Consider the following 18,756-nt stretch of genomic DNA (forward strand, 5'->3'; position numbering starts at 1 on the left):
GCAGAAGCATATTCAATACTGTCTCATTAGGGCTGGCCCCGTGGCTTAGTGGTTAAGTGCGCAAGCTCCGCTACTGGCAAGCTCCGCTACTGGCGGCCGGGGTTCGGATCCCAGGCACGCACCGAGGCACCGCTTGTCCGGCCATGCTGAGGCCGCGTCCCACATAACAGCAACTAGAAGGATGTGCAACTATGACATACAACTATCTACTGGGGCTTTGGGGAGAAAAAGGAGGAGGATTGGCAATAGATGTTAGCTCAGAGCTGGTCTTCCTCAGCAAAAAGAGGAGGATTAGCATGGATATTAGTTCAGGGCTGATCTTCCTCACACACACACAAATAAACAAACAAACAAATAAATAAATAAATACTGTCTCATTAAAGATGGGGTTATGTGAGAACTTTCTCAGAACTTTGACTGAGCATCTGGAAACATCACCTAATTGATGAGAAACACAGAATTACCACAAAGACACTTACAGCGCCTGTTTATTGCATAACTAGCAGGCACAAACTCCAAAACGATTTTACAACGCTTAAAGGGTTATACAATAATTACAGAAATAGAATGTACAATAAAAATGAAAAACAAGAATAACGGGTGACATGGATAAAACACATTTGGGTAAAAGGCAGTTCATTTTTCCTATGCAGCATTTTCTCTTGTAAAAACCAAGGTGACCTTCACTTGGGACAAGAATGAAAATGACATGATTGGGAAGTTCACAGCCGCTGTGGAGGATGAACACGTGTCAGTCTCACTCTTGGTTCTGCAGCTTACATCGCTTGAGGAATTGGATAACAGCTCCTGAGTTGTGCGTTTACAGTTCCAATTTTATGAAATGTTCTATTTCATCTTTGGGCCCAATTCACTGTTCTTTGGCAAATAAGAACTATTTGCATTCCGAGGCAGAAGATGACTTCAGTTAAAGGAGCTTAGGGGTGGAGCTGTCTCCTTCTCTTCAGCAAGTGCCAGTTCCGTAAAGTGCACCTCGTCCTATCAGCTTTGGGATGGGGGGATGGGGACTGGAGAATCAAGGGTAAAAAAATGACATCACAGAACGCAGACATTAGTGCAAGGCTATGGAACCCATGTGCAAAAGGCGGTGAACAATTGTTCAGACAAGGTGCGATCTGCCAACAGGCCCAGAGAACCTCTGACCCAGGATCCCAGACAAGGCTGAGAAAACGCGCAGGGCACTGCAGAAGGGAGACTGGCAGCCCTCCTATCAGCATGTGTCACTCTGCCTGGGAGCTTCTTTCTGGGGATTTGGCACTGTGGGCTAACAGAGCAAACTTCTGTGGTGTCCTTACAACTGAAAATGCTTTGTTGGTCTCCACGTTCCTTGACTTTCCCTAGGGGCACAGAAACATCCTCCATCACAGGTCCTCGAGCATTCAAGTGAAGACACCACTTCACCTGCCACAGACGACTCATTATTCAGAAGCCTGTCCTCTCCGGGAGGCCAAGGGCACCAACTCAGGACTGCCGCTGGGCCTTTCCCGAGGACCGGCATGGGCCCCAAGGAGGGCGGGTGTTTGCAAGGAGGAAGGACAGCTAAGTAGGTACAGCAGGCAGAAACAGTTATCAGAGGTTACTTGAACTTAAGGTAGAGACATCCTTAGAGAAGGCAGCCCTCAGCATCCAGCAGGAGGATGGCACTTAGGGTTGTGCAGACAAGCAACTGGATTAGTCTTCTGGAGATGTGGACCCTTTTCGCACGTTACTCAGTGTAGCAAAACCTGGCAAAAGCATCCACACACCGTGACGTAGTAAACCAAACACCATTGTGGTGCTCCTTCCATAACAGCATACGGTCAAGCTACAAAGGTGTTTGTCAATGAATCAAACAGTTCTGTGAAAACAGAGGCTTATTTAGCATGTATTTAGGCAACTTTGATTATTTTGACTTCTTCACATGTGTGAATGAGCACTATGGGACAGAATATATGGGTAAAATGAGGACTAACAGTAACTTGACACAGGGTAGGGCAGCCATGTTACAGGGTAAGGCTCAGAGGCTAAACCAGGTGTGACCAGGGAAGCCAGGCCCTCACAGCGCAGTTTACAGGGCCCCGGGGCAGAGGCTGTGAGCTGGCACACTAGAGCCACAGGTCACCCACGTCTGCTGGGAAAATGTTTAATTAGTCACCAACATTTATAAACAGAGAGATGGCACAAAAAATATTGAAAATTCTAGTCTCTCTTAAACAAAGCTCTGGCACTCCAGGCCCACTTTTCCACACAGCAGCCTGAGTGGAGCTGGGGAGCTGCTGTCCCTATTGGGTGTCCACGGGCTTTCCCGCTGTCCCGCCCCCTGCCCTGCACCTGATCACTTCATTCATCGACTTCACTGCTGCCTGGTCCCCTGGTCTGGGTCTGGGTCAGGGTCTGAGCCATACCACACAAAACTGCTACAATCCAGGGACAGGAATGTGCCTTAGCAGTCAGAACAAGAAAGGTCTTTTTTGTAACTTAAAAACCAAGCTCAGTATGTTTCAGAGCTTAAACCCATACTCTTTCATAGCTGTAGGATAGCCGGCAGTCAGCCAGAGCACGCTCTCTAAGGAATTCTTGCAAGTTGATGTCTGCTTTTTAAGTACAAGCAAGGTAACGGAGGAGAAATGAACTCAGATGGCTGTGTAACTCTTACCTTATAAGAAGTCCCTAAAGGTGATGAGATATGAGAAGCAGGTTGTGTAAGAAAGCTTTAAATGGTTAAAGGAGTGACCCAGTTTTGGACGAGAGGTACAACACCATGTCAGGGAGCAGATTATTTCTCGTCCCACAGTTTACGGCAGTGACATCTGAATGGGGTCGTACAAGACGAGCTATGGCTTGTGGGACTCATGCTCCTCTTTGCCACATTTGGAATGAAATGTCTGCTTTCCTGTGGTGAAGGCAGAGCATGGACTACGTGTGATAATGTGGTGGTGCTCCTACCTGGACATGGCCAAATGACACACGACGTGGAGGATGAGTGCTATCTGACGCCAGGGAGACTTCAGGATGATAGTAAAATAGAAAGAGACAGAAGACCAAGATAGAAAAATTAAATAAAAGAACATCTAACATGATACAACAGTTAAAAGAAATGGAGCGATTCATTGTTTCCTTCCGAGAGAGATTGTTACACTATTTTTAGAAAGTGGCAAAGTCCTTTCTCTACACATGTGCTTGGAGATACCCCAAACTTGGAGATTCTTGCAGTAGGTTGGAAAATTTGCTTATTGCACAATGCCTGGTAGGGAAGAGATAATGTTGATTTTTTTTTTTTACTCAACTCTCTCAAGAAAATGTTTCACTAAAAATCTCATTTATAGTTTTAACCATAGGCAGGGGGTTTTAAGGGAAGGAAAAGTTCTAATAAACTTGAAACAATGAAGCTATGCTTTTGGATGTCTATGAGCATTAACTCAACAGTCACTGACAGCACAACAGAACGTCAGAAAATAAACTGGCAAACAGGCACAAAATAAGGCAAGTAGGTTAAATTAATAGTTGAAAATTTGTTAGAAAACATGCAAAAATAATACTGAGTTTTTTTTTAAAAAGTTCTAAATTTCATTAAATGTTTGTTTCTGTAAAAATCGGAAGAGTTCCAGGTCTAAATTTGAAAGAGGACATTAAAAAGCCTAGAAAACGGAAGGGCCAGTGCTCCGCTTCGCTGTTCAGTTGTTGTTCTCTTTGGTGGTGATGGTGACCAGCTGCTTGGCGGCCTTGGCGATGTCGTACGCACACTGGATGACCTGCTGCGTGACCAGCTGGATGTCCGTGGGCGGGCCGGAGTCCCCCGGGAGGGTCTTCTTGCACTCTGACTGGAGTCGGTAGGCACTGGATGTCAGTAAGCGAAGGGAAGTCCTCACCATGTCGGACTTGGGTTTCTAAACAGAAAAACACAGCCTTCACTGTGAACATCCAAGAGCAGGGACAAGCATTCTTCTGAAAACAATTCAAGCTGTTCCAGTCAAGGGCAGTGCTGTCACGCACTTCTTCAGTGGAGGGGCTTGGAACACTGCAAGCTTTGCAACCCACAGTGTGGGAGATGCCGGAGTGTTCTGACTCAAAGGTTAAAGTGCATGCAGTGTCATTTTAGTAGTATGTGCTATTCTGAGGTAGGTTTTGAAAAATATTACTCCACTTGGGTGAAATATTCCAGATAAAACTTTATTCTGTAATGCTTTGCCTTTTAGCACTTGGCTCATACATTCTTATTAAAACCAAGATTCATGTAGAACAAAAATATTTCTATGCCCTATATGACTGTTTGCATATTTAAAACTTCACGCTACTGGGCCGGCCCCATGGCTTAGCGGTTAAGTGCGTGCGCTCCGCTGCTGGTGGCCCGGGTTCGGATCCCGGGCGTGCACCGACGCACCGCTTCTCTGGCCATGCTGAGGCCGCGTCCCACATGCAGCAACTAGAAGGATGTGCAGCTATGACATACAACTATCTACTGGGGCTTTGGGGGGAAAAAATAAATAAATAAAATCTTTAAAACGTCACGCTACAAAAAGGTTAATATAATATAAAGGTCACAAAGAAATTTCTTGCAGTTCATTTAAAAGGATCTGAAGCAAGTAAGTAGGAAGAGACTTACTTTGGGGAATAATGCTGCCATTTCTGTAACAGCTATGTGTATCCTCTCTGAGCAGGGAATATAACTGCAAGAATATTGAAGAGGTTATTCAAAGACAGTGAAAATAATTCAGAGATGGAGAATACTCAGGTTATATTCCCTTAATGAAGGGGCTGAGGCCACCCAGTGCCAGCCCGCTGTGGATCCCACACCAACAGAACACACTTGGTTATAAAGCAGGGTCCCCATCCTTTCTTGAAAGTTCATTCAATCCGATAAAAACAGTCTCCAAGTATGAAATGCAGGCAACATACACGACTGGCCAGGTGAAGCCACAGAATAGTCTATAAAGATATTCACACCTCCCCAAGTTGGTCATTTATTTCTCATGTGTTTCATCTTCCTGATTTATTGAAAGAGAAACAAGGATTTCCATGCAAAAGGCCACAGAAGTTAAAAATAAAGGAATGAAAATAATTCCTTAAAATTAGAATTGGAGCCTACACCTCAACAACGTCTTTTAACCAACGGACACTTCTCAATTCCTCCCATTCCATGCATCTGAACTGAGTCAAAAGCTTTACTCTGAGTAAAGAGGAAAAAAGAGGTCTGCTCCATATACTTGTTCAGACACTTATCCACTTTCTCGTGAAGTTATCATGACTTTGTAACAAAAGGCTATGAGCAGTCAGCACTTTCTCTGCTCGTTGACAAGCTCTAAGAAGACAAACTGCATTCAATCTGCCCTTCTTCTTCCCTGCTTCCCGGCCGCCTGGCCTCCTATGGGTCCCTGAGATGACAGCACGAGAGCTGAGGCTTCAGGAGCACTGACTGTGTGCCAGGCTCCGCTCTCACTGCTTTGCCGAGATTCACGTAATCCTCCCAACAGGCCTATGAGCTTGGTACTATTATCACACCCATTTTTCAAATGAGGAAACTGAGGCCTGGAGAGGTGGAGAATTTGTCCAAGGTCCCACAGCTGGTAAGAAGAGCTCAACTCTGGCAGTCTAGTCATGGACCCCACTGCCACACGAGAGCCCTCTCCTGGCACCAGAGAGGCAACAGATTCACAACTTTCTTCATAGCAAGCCTCTCTCCACTGATGACTGGTGACTGACTTCTTATGTGATAAGAACTGGAAGAAATGAGACTTTGGTTTCATCCAGTATTCTTATTCTTAGTATTGTGACAAACAACATATGGGGCTAATCTCTTGCATCTTAAAAATGTTACGTTTCTGCCCTGAGTAGTACGTGCTAGAAGGTGCAGAGACAAAGAAAAGTGAAGATGGTATTGCCACCAGGCCTGGGTTTTGTTTCTAGGAGAACGGACCCACAGAGCCCAGGAGGGAAATGGGATATGGGAAAAGCACTTTAGGAGCCTGTTTTTAGCATGCTAGGAAAAACGGTGTGAATACAGATTTGGCCTTACACAAGAACCCATGTGACTATGTTTTAAAATTTCCCTTCTAAGATATAGAACCAAATGCCGTTCAGCATCCTTCCTAGCACTTAAAGCCCTCAAGGAACATTCTTTCTCCATTTTTTTAAGTCATGAAGTTGTCTTCTGCTTAAAGATTGTCATAAGCAACCTCTGAACTTCTTCTTTGTAAGAAATCTAGTATTAAGACTATTTTAATTAAGACTGCCTACACTTTAAACCATTACATTTCAAGAAAATGGTTTATGTTATCCCAAAATGCCTTCAAATGAGAAATCCTGACTTTTACTTTTGTGAGCAATTAGAACCATACACCATGTAATAACAAAAATGCCAGTGCAGAAGGAGTTCCTTAACTTGCAAATATGAAGAGGCAACAACCCATCTGGTCACAAAGACACTCAGAAAGAGAAAAAGGCAATGTCCACAGCAACCATTGTATCAGGCATAAATGTTTCTTGAACCACTATGTCCATTAATGTCACATTAACTGAGAACCACATCTAAGAGTCTTGTTTAGCTGGTTAGGGTTTTCATTTTGACCTAGAAATATAATTTACCCTTTCCCTCTGCTACATAGAGAAGAAATTTTTCCTAAGGATGTCTCTCAAAAACTCACCCTTGAAATATTTTAGGAAGTTCCCAATAAGCCGCAAAAGAAAGCGCACACCAATTAACGAGAAAGTCGTCCTCCTCTATCAAAGGGAGTTCATGTTCACAACTTCAAATTGTTATCTTTCCTCAAAAAGGCTTTTGTGCATAATATGCAGTAATCTTGAATTGTGTAATTGTGTGTGTATGTCTGTGTGAGAAAGAGAGAGACAGACAGACAGACAGACACAGAGACAGACAGGGAGGCAAGGCTGGAGGCCCAGTGGACGGCACCAGGCTCAGGGAAGGCTGGGGGCTGTGGGAGCTCACGTGGCCCAGGGAGCAGGACCAAACCTGGATGTGCCCGCATGGGCTACTGGTCTCCTTAGGATGAGCACAGGGATGGATGAACAAGGCGGGAAACAAGAGGAAAAGGGAAGGGTTTAATAAGTACAATGCAAGGTTATAAATGACAGCATCTCAGACATGTAAGTAACCAGAGATTTTAACAGAACATTGAATAATTTATAAAATATAAATTCTCTAGACCAATTCTGCTTTAAATCAAAAGAGTGAGCTAATGATTAAAATCTCTGCATCATTCTCTCATGGTCTTAAAAAAAAAGAAATCATATCATAACATTTATTGAATGGATTTGTACATCTTAAAAAAAAAGAAACTTCCCAAATTGTACCAAGCACCATACTGCGATCTTTGAAGCCAGAAATGGCCTCAGGGCAGATATTTATATTTTTGACAACTATAGAACAAGGCAATGTAAGCAGATTTTTTTTTTTTTAACCTGAAATACAAGCATAGCATTTCTGAGCCGGGGGAATGAAAAGTGAGCACGTTGTTAAATGGCAGGAGAGTGCTCGGGAAGGAGTTAATCCTGGTATCAAGATTACTGTAAAGACCGTCCATTGGGGAGCTGTGAAACATTGTGCTTTATGTAATAAGACAGTGAAGTTGCTTGTTGCCAAGGCTGTGGCACTGAGCAAAGGAACGAAACACCTGTAGCATGGGAGGCAGGAAAGGCATGTGATAAATAGGGTGCCTGGGCAAGGAGGAAAATAAACAGCTATATGCTTTTCATGGAAGGAGGCTGAGAAATTATGCAGGTTCCTCTTTTTCTCTGAGGATCCTCCAGCAGTCCATCCATGAAGACTAACTCTTACGTAACCTTCAATAAACGCTGACTACTCCTCTGCTACCAAGTGGGAAATAATGACACCGGGAGAGGTCTGAGCTGTATCAAAAAAGGGAAAGGGCAGAAAAAAGGGAGGCTGCCATGGCAGTGCCAGGAACACAGAGAACACCAAAGACACTGGCGCATTTTTACGTGGAAGAAGAGAACAGACAGAAGAAAGAAGGGGGAGTACTGTGTTCCCTGAACAACTTTTGTTTGTGCAAGGCACCAAGAGAAGTTCTTCACCGAAACCCTAACCTTTGCTGACCTAATGAAAAGAATAAGATTGTTCTTGGGTTTTCACCAAACTCTTCTGTTTCTCAAACTCAATGGGATGATGTTAAACAATGTTTCGTGAGTGTATCTGGATCAGGCCGGCCACGTGAAACTAGGATGTCACCCAGAACGGTTAACAACCTACCAGAAGTTCTCAGAGAATTTAACTCAGAGAAGAAAGGGATGAGTTAGAACAAGAGCCAGTCCCTTCTTCACAATAAGGAGTACCTCTGTAGGATACGGCTACTCAGAGTGGGCAGACTCTTCTTTCAGGAGCAGAGAGTTATTTGGGTGATGATTAGATCAACTTTTATTTGTAAACCACTTGTTTCTCAGATGTTTACACAGATGCACGCACATACATGCACGTACACAAGGGAGACAGGTACCAGGTTCATTTCAGGGTCCGTTTTCTGTTAGCAAACTTTCCCCTAGCTAAGGAGGTCAAAGGGAGCAGCAGTGGCTAGAAGAATCAATTGCAAGTTCTGAGGTAGCTTCCTTTCCCTGGCCATCTAGAACCCGGAACATCACTACCCTAAATAAGCTGCAGTTCTACTTCTCGAGGCATTTATTTTCAGAGCACTTTATAAGAAGATGAAAAACTGAAGATACCATGTAAAACAAACCAACCAACCCAATTTTACAAATTTGTTCTTAAGTCTGTTATGTAAACCTGAAATTTTCAAAAACTTTTAAGATCAGCATACTGAAAAAATCCCTGTTCATACCTGGAGCCGCACCTCTTCCAGAGCAGGTACCCATTCTCCCCGGCAGGATGTTCTAGCCCCCTTACCTGTCATGTTTATTTTCTTGGGCTGCTCTTAAGAGCTCCTGTATGTTTTTGGTGATCTGTTCAGTCTTCCGGATGACGTCTTCAGTGCTTGGGAGGATGGGGCTTGGGGCCGTGTGGGGTTCTGCTGTCTCTGGTACTGAGCCATCACCTTGCCACACCATACTCCGCTGCCTTCCCTTTCTGCTTGACCTGTGAACATTATTACAGAAGCGGCTAAATGTAACAGGTGCTTATTGGCTGCTTCTCTGCTTCTAGGAGCCACTGCCTGTGCATGTGCTGAATGCACAGGTGGGCTGCTCTTGTGGTTTCCTTTATCCTGTCTGGCAAGAGACTCATGGTGAGGCTGTTTCATCAACAGGCAGCCACAGCTCACATGGAGCTATTTCACTCTTCTGTGGGGCTGCAAATTATGACTCTCATAGAAAGGGAAGATGGGGAAAGGGAGGAATAACTGGAACAGGGAGGGTGTGTGTTACAAAGCCACACCTAATCAAGCCAATTCCTTAGGGTACAAATGCAGAGTGTAACCTAATGTCGACTTAAAGTGAAGTACTGATTTTAAGCACATCACACAGACAGAGACGTGTATAACACGCTGGTAAAAGAAAGAAAGGCCCTATGGCAATAATGTGATATGAGAAGAGGTGTGAACCAACAGCTTATGCCTCCATATTTTAAGACCTTATGGGTCTGAAAATACAGAAAAAGAGTGCAGGTAATGAACTGTGTCTCCTGACCGCGGCCTGCTAGGTCTCTGGTTTAAGAGCCCGACCCCCGGCACATTCTTCCTGCAGATGTACCCCATGTCATCTGGGTCCGTGTCGTTGGGAGTGTTGTCATAGTCACTTTCAGGTGTGCTGTTCTGCTTCTCCAGCCTGGACGCCTGCAAGAGAGAAAAGGCGATCCCCATTAGTGTAGAGCACGAGACACTTCTTGGGAGCCTTTCCCGGGAATCATTACCTGTTAGGCTATGTGGCCTTCACGCCCCAGATCTCATTTGGGACAGGAGCCAACCCTTTATTGAAAATTTAGTAAAAGATGAACAGTGGATCCAGAAATGGTTTCTTTCCTTCTTTGCACCATCTTCTTAGCTCAGTGGCTCCTCCAAAAACAGATCCCTGGTACAAACTAACAGACATGCAAGGCAACACACCCACATTTAGTTCTCTAAGGAATATGGAGTTTAACTATACTATAATGAGACCCATTTAAAAAGTAAACATGCCAGCACTTATATAACATAGACCTTCAGTGCTGGAAGCCACCTTACCTAGTCTAAGAGCAGATGAGAAAATGAAGGGCCAAAAAGCTGAGTGACCCACCCAAGGCCAGAGGCAGTAGAAAAACAGGACCAAGAACCCACATCTCCTGTCTCCTGCTATCTGCAACATTCCATGCCTGGGGCTCTGAGGATTGCCACTGCTCAAAATAGTATGGCTCTCCAAGAACTGCCCTCAGAGACAGTTTGTATGAGCCACACAAGAAAACCCATATTATTCATTTATTGTCACATGTTGTTTGTGAACCAAAACGGATTAACCTAGTGTGATACTTGGTTTCCAAGCACTTTTATCTGTTTCCCAAAACACCTATCCCTTACAATATGAAGATTTGGTGCAACTGTGGAGATTCAAAAATGGGACACAGGGCCGGCCCCGTGGCTTAGCAGTTAAGTGCGTGTAGTCTGCTACTGGTGGCCTGGGTTCGGATCCCGGGCGCGCACTGACGCACTGCTTCTCTGGCCATGCTGAGGCCGCGTCCCACATACAGCAACTAGAAGGAGATGCAACTACAACATACAACTATCTACTGGGACTTTGGGAGGGGAAAAAAAGGAGGAGGATTGGCAATAGATGTTAGCTCAGAACCGGTCTTCCTCAGCAAAAAAAAAAGAGGATGATTAGCACGGATGTTAGCTCAGGGCTGATCTTCCTCACAAAAAAAAACAAAAAAGGGACACAGATTCAAAAGAGGAATCCTAAAAATGTTCCAAGGAAATGGCAGCACTGCTAAGTCTAGAGCCTTCGAGGACGACAAAATCTGAAGAGGACCACGTTCCTTGGAAGGGGACTATGTTAGTTCTGGAGTGTTTAACAAAAGTAATTTTCCCTCAGTATTTATTTTATCCACAATGTTTGAGAATTTCTTCACCTAAAACAGAAATCAGTGGAAGCTGATTCCAAACCTAAACTGAATACCTTGCAAGATACAAATATGAGCTATTTCTAGCTCTATACCTTGAATTTAATCCAAGTTAATCAAAACATGTGACTAAGGAATTTTATTGATGTTGCAATAAAATGTGGCAAAAGATATAGCTGTAAATTAAGAGCCTTGTTTAAATATATGGAGACCCTGCAGCTTTATCCAAAAGAATGGCTACCTTATGGTAAGTCGGCTTAGGAAAGTGTACAAAAAAATCTATTATTTGCTCCTTACTGATAATGCTGCTTGGCCCTCCTAAGGCCCTATGCGGCCAGGCAGAACAGCTAGTCCCCAGGTGGGGAAAGATTCCTTATTCACAACACATTGTGCTCCCTTATCCCCATGGCCTCTCTCTTCTCCTCTCCCAGGGCAAACGTTCTCTTTCTCTGTCTGCTGAGGTCTTTCACATTCCCTGCAATGTTCTATTTGGTCCTAGCCACTCTAATATAAGACACTTGCACTGAACTCCTAAAATTCAATAAAACTTGTACTTTACCCTCTCAAATCCATCTAGCAAGTGATTAGAAGTATTGGCTTAGAGCCATACAGAGAGTCTGTAAAGCTAAGTTCTGTAAAATCGACTACAACTTCTAAGACCCTTTTGTTTATATCTCCTCCAGCAAGCAGTTCTGCTTCACTTGCTGCCTTGTTCTGATCCAGCTTTATGAATCAATCACAGTGAGTTATTGGCTATTAGAAGTCTAGATGGAAGACCAAAGGTGTATCCAGTGCAGAGAACAGTGAAACCAGGCTCTTCCAGAGGTGATCTAAAAAAAAAAAAAAAAAAAAAAAAAAACCCAAAACAAACAAGAAAACCCACCTTGTCTTACCTTTCACAGGGAATGTTTGACTAATTTTTAAATTTCTTTTCCTTTAGTTTTTATAAATACATGCGCACACATATGGATAAGTGTGTTTGTATGTGTATGTGTGTGTGTACATACACAAAAATGGAATGTAAAAACTTGCATTTAAATAATTATTCTAGAAAATTCATCCAGAGCTGATCCAGTGGAAAAATCTAGAAAATAGAATTAAGCCCAGAAAAATCCCACATTTTTATAATGGATCTTTTTGCCTTCCTTGATGTAAATTTGATAATTACAAATCAAATGCATTACCCCACAATGATCAAAAGTACCAAGTTTCAATTACACATTTTAGAAGAGTAAAGACTCATATATCTAATAAAAGTACTCAGGCAATGTTTCCCAAGTATAGAAAACAATGTATAGCAGTAACCACCCAGGAAATCAGTTACTTACGCATTAAGTCCTTCATCGTTGTCAATAAAAGCATATGTGCAGGATTTCAAATTAGCCAGCATTTAATTTTATGAAAATTATTGTAAACATGCAGAGCTAAGATCTATTAGTTAAAAGTGCTGCTCTCTTGAAGCTGTTAATAGAAAAGTTACCTATAGCTGGCGCTGGTTCAGTTTATTTAAGAGATTTGCAGTTTTCTCTGAATACAGACATGCCATAAAGACCTAAACTCATGATGAAGGTGTCAGAACAAGCAAGATTATCAGTTTAAATAACTTAACTGTTAATCTTGTATAAAACTCTGTCTCAGCAAGCAGTCCTTGCATTGATTCTCAAAACTACCAAAAGGAAAAAAATTTTTTAAAAAACATTTCAGGGCCGGCCCTGTGGCTTAGCGGTTAAGTGCGCGCGCTCCGCTGCTGGCGGCCCGGGTTCGGATCCCGGGCGTGCACCGACACACCGCTTCTCCGGCCATGCTGAGGCCGCGTCCCACATACAGCAACTAGAAGGATGTGCAGCTATGACATACAACTATCTACTGGGGCTTTGGGGGGAAAAAATAAAAATAAATAAAATCTTTAAAAAAAAAAATAAATAAAAAACATTTCACAGTGGACAAAAGAGGTTTGACTCTTATTAACAAAATTTCAAATGAGATATTTCATTTCTATTTAACTGTCCTTTAGTTTAACTGAAATATTATAATCAGAACTGCTCAGAAGACTTTAAGTATCATATATCAAGAATTCTTTTTAACAGACTACTTCAAAAGTGCACAGAAGAACCCCCAAGGGCCTCGATGAGCCATATGGCACTGGCAGAAGGAAAGAACGACTCTCCACTGTTCCCACTGATGTGCAGGGAATGGACAAAGGCCTTGTCTGTAAAGGTGGTCCCTTACCCACAGCCACCTTCCCTCCTCTCACCCTAGTTACACTACCCTTCCATTCACAAAAAGAGGGAGCCAGGACCTGAACGCAGGTCTTCAAAGCCTGTGCTCTTTCCACGACTTTCTCAGCTTGTCGTCACAGACTCTTCAGGTATGAAAGTATTGTTTAAATTGACAATGCCTATGAGAGCAGTCACCTAAGTCCCTAGGATCCTTTAACTGACTTACCAAAAGGCTGGGTATGGAGGAGGTGCTTAATCAATACCTATTGCCTGGCTACTCTAAAAGGAGCTTACCTGAACCACATACTTATTGGGAATGTAAACTGTACACCAGCAAGCTGGTCTTGACCCTAATAAAGTGAAAAAACATCACAACCAGCTTCAGAGTAACAGCTGCCTACATCTCCAGTGCTGGTATGTGTTGCAATCCTGACGCGGGACGTGGGGACTGCAAAATCTCAGTTTGTTAAGTATGGTGCTGACATACAATATGTCAAAAGACCAAAAAAAATAAAAAAGGATGATGTCTTAAGTGTTCCAGTTAGTCCAAATATACTAGTTTTAATCTGATAACTACCTTTGAACAAATCTGACAGATCTGCCCTATGACAATACTTAACCAGCAGCCAGCTAATTTTCCGATTAAAAAGACAGTATGCTCGGAATAAATGTTATAGGGTGAACTGGGAACTTTGTTAAATATTACATGAAACTGAGCAACGTGGAGTTAGACAAAAAGGAGGCCGTGTGCGTGTGTGCACGCCGTTGTGTTGTGAGACACCAGGAGGGAAGCGCTGCCTCATGCAGGACAGAAGGGCAGTTAGCGGAGGGCCAGGAGGGCCAGGAGGGCCAGGAGGGCCAGAAGCACAAAGCCCCCAGGAGCACTGCCCCTCCTCCAGAGAGCAGACCATTCAGAGTGTACTTAACCCTTCGGGTGCTTTCGTCCCTCGACCAAGAAAGTGTGGAGGGGAAGGAAGGCAGAGACGAAGAGGAGGTCACAAGCGCACTCCTCCCAATCTGGAAGGGGAAAAAGAAACACACTCGGGAAAACACAAAACAAACAAAAAACCCCACTACCTACCTGGCTTCAGCCCAGGTTTCCCAGTAAAAGAATCCTAAAAAGCAACTTACTACATGGGATCAGTGCTGAAATTTCTGTGACAGGAGGGCTGACTGCCACGCTAGCCAATGACAGATCCCCAGAGATGTTTAATCCCTTAGTGAAATGCCTCCAGGAAATGACTTGGAATTTATAAGGCTACTTTTCTATAAGGAAGCAGATAATACCTAGCATAATTTGTCAAATTTGCCAATAGTTTTTTTTTTTAATAGATGGCCTTAAATGAATATTTGTTTTTTAATCAGGACAGATAATATGAAATGAGAAACTACATGAATGATTAAAAGTTGGTATATGTTATCAATCTACTTTTTAGTACATATATAGAACTTTTGCAATAATATGACATTCTTACATTCTAAAGGTTTCTAAAATAAAAAAGTACACTGTGAAAACTAACAAAAGTTGCTTTTCCTAAATTTTGTTTTCAGTTATACAAAAATAAGATTCTTAACTTAGTTCAACCGCATTCATATTACACCAAATATATAAACCAATTGCCTTAGACTGTCTAGCCCCAACAACCTAAAAGAGTTGAAGTAACAGACTACCAATTACAATATAACAACACTGCAGTTTTACCACACTAAAGCTTGACAAAATGAAATGAGAGTTTAATTTGCTAGACTATATCTTTTACTTTACATTTACTCTGAAAACTTCTTGGAAACTCCTATTAAATTTGACTGAAGAAATAACAACTTTGACATTCAAAAAGATAAATGTTACTCTCCGAAAAAAACATCACGTATGTTCAAAATGTCTGTAACATTTTGTCAAAACATAGGTTTTTAAAATAATCCAAAAGAAATATAGTATTTAAAAACTTCACAACACAATATTTATCCCATTGTAAAATAAGATAGCTAGCTTGTTACAGAATACAATTTTGGAATATAACACTTGTAAAACCGATGTTGAGTTTTTACATTTCATTCTCATGAAAACACCAAGCAGCGTTTTCTCCACGAAGGGGAGGAGGGGCATGCAGAAGCTAAGCAGGCACGTGGACCACAGGTGCAGAGGCTGCAGAGGCCCGGAGGCTTCCAGACCTGCCCTGCATGCCAGGCCACAGACACCACCTGCTCAATTGGGAGGAGCAGAGAAGGCACCTTGAATTCTAGGGGCTCCAGTTCATAAAGGGGCACGTACCTGTCTACCTCGAAGAAGATGGCACTTACTTCTGCTGGTGACTTTACAATTTGTTTTTGTTTTTGGAAGTGGGGAAGGAAGCTTATTACAAAAGAAGTTCCAATACTGGCTGGCTGGGACAGATATTACGAATATGAGGGAGAAAAAGGGGAGAGGGGCTGAGCAAGAGCCAGAATCCCCAACTTTGCTGGAAAACTTTTGGCCAATGGCCCCGTATGCTTGTGGGAACACCACAAGCATCTGTCGACATGTTAATACAGCAAACACAAGGACAACTCCCACAGTCCGATTTGGCAAAGCAGAGACATTGGGATCTGCAGGTTCAGAAGAGGGAATGCAGGAGGCAGGCTAGACAGAGAGTGAACAGCGGAAGCGCCAGTGGTGTTACTTACGTGCGCGGGGAAAGGCTGGAGTCTCGTCCTGCTCTCTTCGGGATGGTTCACTTCTCCCATTGGGAGATATGGTTTCTGACCTGATCCCGTCTCGTACATGGACATGGGCCTACTGCCCCGGGCAGACGGACGTCGCTTTAAGGAAGAGTGGTTGGAACTGTCTGTGTACTCAGAACCAGTTTGCACCTGATATATATTGGTTGTGGCCTGTTTCCTGAGGTTCGAATTTTCACTCTGGAGTGTTTGAAGCTGAAAGAAACGTTTGGCAGTGGGACTGTGTTTTTCTATAGCAAGCAGAAAAAGCAAACACCAAGTAAGTGCATATAACTACCAGCTTTAAACAATAAGAACAGTAACAGCTAGCTGGGTTGAAAGTAAAAGGTAACTATCAACAAGAATTCTTTCTTCTGGAATGAGTGACATGCAACCAACTCACTTCACTTAGGCAAATTAAACAGCTTAATTTCTGAATGTGGAAAAGTTGCATTTTGGACTTTTTAAAAACGAAATGTCTAATCACTTAAAAATCGGTCATGGTGGGCCTGGGAAATGTTTGCAGGCAAGCTGTACTCCAGATTACTCTAAGGCTGTTTCAAGCAAGAGCTTGAGATCATTAAGACATCACTTAGGTAACCTGCTTTTCAAATGAGCCCTGAGCAATTTGCAAATGCCAAAAATGCCAGCAGACACCATGGAAGCAGCACAAAGATAACTAGAGTTGCTTTGCAAAGCAAGAAAGACAGTGAAGTTCAGCTTATGAAAAACCAGATAAGCTACTGCTTCCCAAAAAGCCAACCAGAAAAATATGATCAACAAGTTTTTATTACATTATACTCTTGATATTCCAGACAATTATGCACTTTTTAAAAAACAGAGGGACCCGATCATGGTAAGTTTGCTATATTAACATATCACGAAGAAAACTGGAGGCCTATTGAACTATGTTAACATCTTCATCTGAATGCTCCACGTAGCACGCTCGCTTCCCTCTGGTGATCGATCATCTTTCAGCCAGGGCTGGAATACTGGGCCTCTCTCTCCTTTGGCTTTGTCACCCAAAAACGCGACCTTGGTGGTGTCAGCTTTAACCTCTAATCTGCCTGGCACCACCCCATTTTAGTTAGAGGCTGTCACTTGGAGACCCTGAATGTTCTTGCCATTCCTCACATGCAGGCTGCTTCATGGTGTTTGATGAATTAGGGTTAAGGGATCAGCAAGGAATCGTGTTACTCTTTAGCGTCTGGCATTTTAAACACAATTAACTGAGTCCAGGCTGCACAGTGTCCTTCCCCTCGGGTGCTCCTTCATCTTCCATGACATTTTATAAGCTGGGTGTGGTGTGAGTTCAGCTGTCTACTCTTTGACTGAGATTGTAAAATCTGACCAAATTTCCCACCAGGGCCAAGGCTTAAGTCCGCAAGTAACTGTATTTGCACCAGAAGATCATTACTTCTCAATAGCAAACCCATTCAGTGTTAGGAGTTACTTTCAATTTTTATTTAGAAAGCACCGATCTGTGAAAAATACACCAATAGTGGCTGCTCCTCTTCATTAATTAGCATCTTTTCCAAGCAACTGTTAAATGTGAGAGATCAGATACAAATCATGCTACTTTGTCAACTGTATAAGAAAAATTTTACCTAACTTTGAAATAAAATCAATACATCTTTGCTAAATAAAAATTCTACATACTTTATGTTAATAGTGCCAAACTTTCCTGAAAGTCTGATGTACTGCCTCTGCCACAGAAACGCCCTCATCCTTAGTTTTCTCCAAGAGTGATCCACTAAAGGATGACAGATTGCTTTTACCCCACAAAGGCTTTCAGGGTATAACTTATATCTGCAACTCCCTTTCCAAAGAAAGAACAGCTGCAAAGTGACAAGCAGCCACTGAAATTCCTACATTCCAGGATCCAGACACACATAAGGTGCCTGCCAAAACTATTTATTAGGGAACCCACAGCCTAAAGCGAAATGGTCAAGGTCCAAAGAGTGAGACGCATAACTGACACACGCCCCTCAGTGAAGGACCGGGTGTCTGGTCAACGTGCTTGTCTATGTAAAAACCTTCTCTTAGAGTTTTTTTTATGAGCCCTTGAAATATGAAACTTTATCTTAACACTTTCATGCCTCTAAAACATCCATCCTGGATTTTTCTTGAATGTGTTTTGATGAGCACGAGCTGCTGGTCTCAAGTTTTAAAAATTTTAGTACTCTGTATTTAGAGATGTCCTCAGATAAATTTGAATGATGCTTATCTTAATAAGAACCAGACTACGCTTTTTTTGTTTGGAAGGAGTATAACAGGAAATGAAAAGTTACAGATAATTCAATAGTTTCAGAAATCAAAAGCATTTTAAGAACTGAAGAGATAATCCACGAGCAATGGCAAATAATTTCACTCTGCATTTCTTAAAGAAGCTCAAGACATTTGCTTTCAGAGATATGAGGTATCTCTGGCGATTTCTACAAATACTAAAAGGAGCATTATAGAATAAAAAAGGTGATGCTTAGCAGACTGATCTACAGTGGTAAAGTCAGCATGTTTCAGCAAAGGTCACTTCAACAAAATTATTAGTTCAATTACCAGGACAAACTATAATGCATTAAACAAAAGATGTTTCAGAAAACAGAGGAAGTGCAAGCCCTGTATGTTATTCCCAAAGGGCTCTTGGTCTGTATCATTCATGGCTGCCCACCAGCCCTAGAAAGAGCCAGGGCAACCCAGAACAAGCATTTGATTAAAATCTGATTGATCTTCAGGCATTCTTGTCTCCTTCTATTATAGGTATTGGGGCCATTTTTCTCAAAGTCTCACAAAATCATCTAGAACTCGACACCAAAAGAATCCTAGACCAAG

General features: G+C 42.6%; 1 protein-coding gene across 10 annotated transcripts in view; it reads right to left on the reverse strand.

The window, feature by feature from the left end:
• Positions 1-460: 460 nt before the first annotated feature.
• The window catches only part of GIT2 (GIT ArfGAP 2), a 47,744-nt gene continuing 29,448 nt past the window's right edge, over positions 461-18,756 (reverse strand). For 5 of the 10 annotated variants that reach the window (XM_014787052.2, XM_014787048.2, XM_014787051.2 and 2 more), the window contains 6 exons: positions 15,895-16,143; positions 14,158-14,247; positions 9,670-9,752; positions 8,870-9,058; positions 4,601-4,664; positions 461-3,884 (listed from right to left, as the gene is read on the reverse strand). In XM_014787052.2, coding sequence (XP_014642538.2) covers positions 3,672-3,884; positions 4,601-4,664; positions 8,870-9,058; positions 9,670-9,752; positions 14,158-14,247; positions 15,895-16,143 — 888 coding nt within the window. In that variant the 3' untranslated portion in view covers positions 461-3,671. The other 5 variants (XM_004429891.3, XM_004429889.3, XM_087424090.1 and 2 more) reach the window with 4 other exon arrangements.

This window comes from Ceratotherium simum, chromosome 35, assembly GCF_057802395.1.
Source record: "Ceratotherium simum simum isolate JZ-2026a chromosome 35, ASM5780239v1, whole genome shotgun sequence".
In the NCBI taxonomy this organism is placed as follows: Eukaryota; Metazoa; Chordata; class Mammalia; order Perissodactyla; family Rhinocerotidae; genus Ceratotherium; species Ceratotherium simum.